The sequence below is a fragment of the Bidens hawaiensis genome, unplaced genomic scaffold (assembly GCF_021521415.1).
Source record: "Bidens hawaiensis isolate Kalapana, Puna unplaced genomic scaffold, B.hawaiensis_p1.1 tig00047682_1, whole genome shotgun sequence".
Lineage (NCBI taxonomy): Eukaryota > Viridiplantae > Streptophyta > Magnoliopsida > Asterales > Asteraceae > Bidens > Bidens hawaiensis.
Window position 1 is genome coordinate 78,342 of NW_027498538.1, and position 5,678 is coordinate 84,019.

Consider the following 5,678-nt stretch of genomic DNA (forward strand, 5'->3'; position numbering starts at 1 on the left):
CATCTACAAATATTACTTTCGATGGGATTCGAGATCTGATTCTGGGAGAAGATTCAAGACGCAGAAGTTCAGGTGAATCATCAGGCAATATGCTAGTCACAGAAGGTAGAGGTAGGGGAAAACAGCGAGGCAGTGGGAGCAGGAAGAGGAGTCAGTCTAAGACTCGTAAGGATATTGAATGTTGGGGTTGTAAAGAGAAAGGACACTTCAGGAATCAGTGTCCGAATGGTAAGAAAGAGGTGAACGTTACAGAAGAAGACGACACAGATGACGGGTTCAGTAGTGATGAGGCTTTGGTTTGTAGTGTTAAGAGTAGCGTTGATGCTTGGGTGATGGATTCTGGTGCATCGTTTCATGCCACTCACTGTAGTGAAACGATGAAGAATCTTAAATTTGGGGATTTTGGAAAGGTTCGACTAGCGAATGATGATATTTTAGAGGTTACGGGTATGGGAGACGTTGATTTGATAACTTCAGCCGCTACTTCTTGGACTTTGAAAGACGTGAGGGTTATTCCAAGTTTGAAGAAACGTTTGATATCAGTTGGGCAGTTGGATGACCAAGGGCACGATGTTAAGTTCGGGAATGGGCAGTGGAAAGTAGTCAAAGGGAATCTCGTTGTTGCTCGTGGCAAGAAAATGGGTTCGTTGTATATGGTCGATATGTCATCGAAAGGAGTGGATCCAGTTTTGGTGAAAGACAAAATCCGGTTCACAGAATCTCGTGGGCAGAAGAAGGTTCGTTTTGCAAGTAACAAACCCAGAGCCAAAGTGAAGATTCAGGATGAACGAGCTAGGAAGGTTAAATCAGTTGGGGGACATCGTGACAGTGGGAGCACAGGTCGTGTTTCAGTTACAGTTCCAGGTCGACAGTGGATTAAGAAAACCAGTATTCCAGCTGTAAAAGTCTCTCCAATGAATTACTTGCTGAATATGGAGAGTGTTTGTTCTCAGGTTATCTCAGGATCCGGTAGTTCGTTACAGTGGGAGCCGGTAGGGACAGAGAACGGGTCAGGGGCAGTTTCAGCCGTGACTGACGTGTTGGAGCTCCGGGGAGCTTCAACGGGCCTTCAGGTTAATTGATGAGAAGGCGGTGGCAACTAGAAGAAGTTTAATGTTCAGATTACAGAAGTACAATCAGGAGTGCAGACGAGAGTACTCAAGGCCTCAGAGTGGGAGATTGTTGGGTTCGTAGGCCTTGTTGGCCCGGTTTATTATATGAAGTCAAAAGAGGAGACGGGTGTGGGCGGTCGGGCCCAAGCCCGGCCCGGTTTAGATTTCTTGCATAATAATTTACTAACCCTAGTTCAGTCTCTATATAAACAACATTATGTACTTGTAATATTTGGTCACTCAATAAAGATATACCTAGTTGCCACCCGTGGACGTAGGTCAGTTTAGACCGAACCACGTTAAATCCTCGTGTTCGTTTATTGCTTTCGTGTGTGTGTTCAGTTTCGTGTGTGCGTTTAATCCTAACAAAACATTCATATTTGAAATAAATACATAACTTGTTATCCCATTTACAGCCACTTTGCAGATAACATATTCAAACAAACACATTACAATTAGGCATAACTATGGTTATACCTTGGGGAGTTCATAGTAAAGAACACGTTTCGTGGGCTTAAACAGGTACCTAGAACGATACGTTGAGCGAAATACATCGAAAAACAAATCATATTGCAGACACATATACAAGATGACTGGGAGCACGCCAAGCACACAGATAAGTATTGGCACCCATAATAAACCATGATTATAGAGTACGAAAAAACTGACACCAAAAACGATTGTCATGGTTATAATAGATAGGAAAAGAGTTAGTAGACCTGAAATCAACTTTATCGGTAATGACTCCAAGAAATCACTTTCAGCATACCGAGACGTGAGGATGGATAAAAATATGAGAATTGAGGCAGAAGACGCGAATAGAGAAATGGCATCCGCGACAACGAAGACCATAAAGGTTGCTTCCGATTTGAAGACAGGGGTACCATTGTCTTTATCGGTTTGAGCATATCCACCGGGAACCGTAAAAGCTGCAGCAAATACTATGGTGGCTATAAGGGCTGCAACAACCATGCATTGACTCGCTGTTCCTTTCATCCATTCCTCACCTTGTGATACCAATTCTTTGTGATCCACTGTGAATAACTCATGTGGTGTTAGACCATCTACATTCTTCCGATCTCTATAAGAAGGAGGAATCATTTTCTCTACTTCCTACAAAACAAACAAACTAAAATAGTTATGCACTACTTTACAATTACACTAATGCCTCAAAAAATAGTCAATATATACCTTAAACCATAAGAGTTCTCGTTGCACTTGTAAAGCAACTCCTGACACATCTTCGAGTTGTTTTTGTTTGGCACGAGTCCCAACTAAATGCAACATGTTGTTCGCGCGCTCATCTTTGATAGGAGTAATCAAATCCTTCATTGCACCAATCTCATACAATAGGTTGTAGATACCCTCATGACGATATTTGACAGCAATGTGAAATATACTTAGGTTGTTATCATTAACCTTCCATATTAGATCAGGGTATTGACGTATGAGCTCAATTAAAAAATTAGTGTTGCCCGTTTCTGCAGCAATAAACAATACCCGAGAAGAGTATGAAACCTTTAACGCTGTTGCATCCTTTAAGGTTGTTGCTACCTTTAAGGTTGTTGCATCACGCATTTTGGTAATACTTCTAGAGATGAATTTTTGTAGCTCTGCGGCTGATTGCTTATTTAAGTTATGGCTTTCATGATACATATTCACAATATGTTCAGAAATGAGCTTTTGTAAATCCAGAGCTTGATCTCCCTTATTGACAACTAGCGTATTGCTTTGCTTAAATATTTCCTGTGATGCAATTTGCAGGTTGACAAGATATGTAGAAATGAGGTCTTTTAATTGTTGAGCATGTTCCACTTCTACAGCAGGTGGGTTGGCGACTTGGGTAGTCGAATCGAACCGCCCTTTGATTATCTGGATATCAACTTCCAACTTACTAAGATGTTTATAAATAAGTTTTTGCAGTTGAATAGCTTGAACTACCCTTCCGGAAGCTGACTTGTCTTGCTCAATTGGATCTTGAGGCCCTCTGAGTATTCTATCAATCTCTTTCTTGTGTTTTTTTGCAATGTCGTCCCAAATGACTTTTAACAATGGTAACGCTTTATTTTCCTTCTTAAGAACTCTCGCTTTTATACCAATGAATGCAAAAACTGGAAAAAAAACCCCATAAAGAATGATCAAGTAAAAAAGAATATAGTAGATATTATTATATGCTGAAAACATAACAGATCACAATCATTTGTCATATTTGATCTAAAAAAAAGTGAACGCTAATTTGGACATGGTTGGCGTGTAATTAGAGATGTTTACCAGACTTGATGGTCCTGATGGACCTCCCTATGACATTAGATTTTGCTTCAGGAGGCGCTTCGGGCTTTTGATCCAACTCTTCATCTGCACTCCCTTTAGCAGGTTCTGGATGCTTATTTTCAGATGGTTGATGCGCAATAAACATCCAGGAAAAGAGATCTTTACTCATTTTGAATACGGTTTTCTCAATGATACTAGATTTTGTTTCAGGAAATGCTTCAGGCTTACCAGCCAAAATCCCGAGTGCCCTAGTCTCACTACCAAGTTCGGGATATTTTTTCACTATTTTCAGAGCGATATCTGAAAAAGATTCACAATTACTTGGTGAGGGAAAATCTTACAACAAAAGAAACAAGCTAAACAATGAAAGCAAGAATAGTCATAGCACTGTAACAACCAAAATGTAAATGTAAATGTACAATAGTACCCCTGCACACATATATGCATAAATATGCAATGTAATCTGTCTAATGATCTGGTATATGACTATACAGATTATGATAAACAGTGCAATACTAAAATATGCTTACCGAACATGTCATTCTCAACACATTTTTCTAAAAGCCAGCCACGGCTTTTCTTTGTCCAACCTTCAGCATCGCACAAATCATTTGAATTTTGATAAAGATACTTCACAACTTCATAATTTCCAAACAAGGCAGCCGCATATAGTGGCAACACTTCGCTAGAACCTGGGATTGACGGCAAGTTCTTGTTCTTTCCCACCATAATCTTAACTGTTTCAACATTCCCGGCTGCAGCTGCTAGGTACATGGCAGTGTTGAAATTTTCATTTTCAAGTTCCAAGTCTTCTGGTCTCATCATATCCACCAGTTTTCTCACGAATTCTACCACATCTTTCGGATCGCCTTTAGAAGATGCTGCTACGTGAAGCGCTGTTTCCCCATGGTCAGTGATACTATACCTTACCCAATCTCGGTTTTCTTTAAGAATGGCTTCTGCAGCTTTCCAGTTACAGTTAATCGATGCCTCGTATAGAGGGACACCAATTTTGAGGTAATTTTCTCTAGGTCCTTTAAATAAGTTCCAATGCAAATAGTCAGTACCTCATACGTACATATCAGTATTTTTGTCACTTAAAGCATTCAAATCAGCAACCCCGTTCTTGTCCCTATACCACCTCAGGTTGTTCGTTCATTTGCGATCGTTTAACTTTTAATAAATGCATAAGTAGTTATATTATATTCAAATAAATATAAATACATATGTTTGGATGAATTCTGATGTATTAGACCTGTTCGTTTGTGTTAACTTATGTCCGTTTATGTTTGGTCAATTAGTGTTCGTTTTTGTTTGATCAAAAATGCCCGTTCTAGTTTGGTCAATTAGTGTTCGTTTTTGTTTGATCAAAAATGTCCGTTTTAGTTTTTTTTTTTTTTTGTTTATGTCCATTTGTGCTTCTTTACGCTCGTGAACTGTTCATTTGGTATAAAACGAACGAACACGATGACCATTCTCTTAATGAAAGGGCATGACCAAAAACATTTGTCCGATAATGTGTTCGTCGTGTTCAGTTGAAGTTAAAATGCACGAACATGAACATACCCATGTTCATGTTCATGTTCGTTCGGTTCATTTATAGCCATAGGCCAATGACGATATCACAATGTTAACAACTATATATGATTCACAGCATTCGTACCAAACTTTTAAATCCAACAAGGAAACTCAGTTGACCAAACATAAAATCCTAGATCCGCCACTACTGAATATTAAAACCCAACTCAACGAAAAATCCTAGATCCGCCACTACTGAATACATTGCAAAGTTACCTCATTTTATGTAAAAATGCTGTGAAAATAATAGTAAATAAGTTTGATGGATAGCAGATATACCTGCAATTAAATTTCGCACAGGTAGTTTCGGATTTAACCGTTTTACGTTAGCTTGTGACGCAACTGAAGTGGTATTCATTTTCTGCTGCTGCTGCTGATGCTGTGGTTGCTGCTGCTGGTTTATGATTTTATCCACACCAATTGAGGCTAAATGCACATGACCTGTTTGGGCCATCTGCACATCACAGTTACCATTAATAAATATATAATGATTAAAACATATATAACTGAAACTGAATGATTTAACTGATGATACCTCTTAGAATGATTTAGAAAGATGAATGAATGAGAACTGATATGAAAGGCCTTGAGCTGAGTTTATTTAGGTGATCATTGAAAACATCCATTTGCATTATTTTGTATATACAACCCATGATCCTTAAGTCAACGTCTGCCTAGATTGAAAGTTTTTTTGTAAAATATTCTCTCTTTTTTTCT

At 38.9% G+C, this 5,678-nt stretch overlaps 1 protein-coding gene across 1 annotated transcript; it reads right to left on the bottom strand.

The window, feature by feature from the left end:
* Nucleotides 1-1,481: 1,481 nt before the first annotated feature.
* On the bottom strand, nucleotides 1,482-5,411 carry LOC143597165 (uncharacterized). Its single transcript, XM_077075750.1, has 5 exons — nucleotides 5,241-5,411; nucleotides 3,914-4,417; nucleotides 3,384-3,683; nucleotides 2,304-3,223; nucleotides 1,482-2,225 (listed from the first exon to the last, which is right to left on the bottom strand). Exons 1-5 carry the CDS (start codon nucleotides 5,317-5,319, stop codon nucleotides 1,584-1,586), a joined length of 2,445 nt encoding a protein of 814 aa, XP_076931865.1. The 5' UTR covers nucleotides 5,320-5,411; the 3' UTR covers nucleotides 1,482-1,583.
* Nucleotides 5,412-5,678: the final 267 nt, after the last annotated feature.

What these genes read in the sequence shown, in the direction of transcription:
- LOC143597165 (XM_077075750.1), bottom strand. Translation starts at nt 5,319, where the DNA reads ATGAATACCACTTCAGTTGCGTCACAAGCTAACGTAAAACGGTTAAAT. An exon ending in CATCAGGACCATCAAGTCTG is followed by an intron (nt 3,224 to 3,383) that starts GTAAACATCTCT and finishes TTTTTTTTCCAG; the next exon opens with TTTTTGCATTCATTGGTATA. An exon ending in GAGAACTCTTATGGTTTAAG is followed by an intron (nt 2,226 to 2,303) that starts GTATATATTGAC and finishes TTTGTTTTGTAG; the next exon opens with GAAGTAGAGAAAATGATTCC.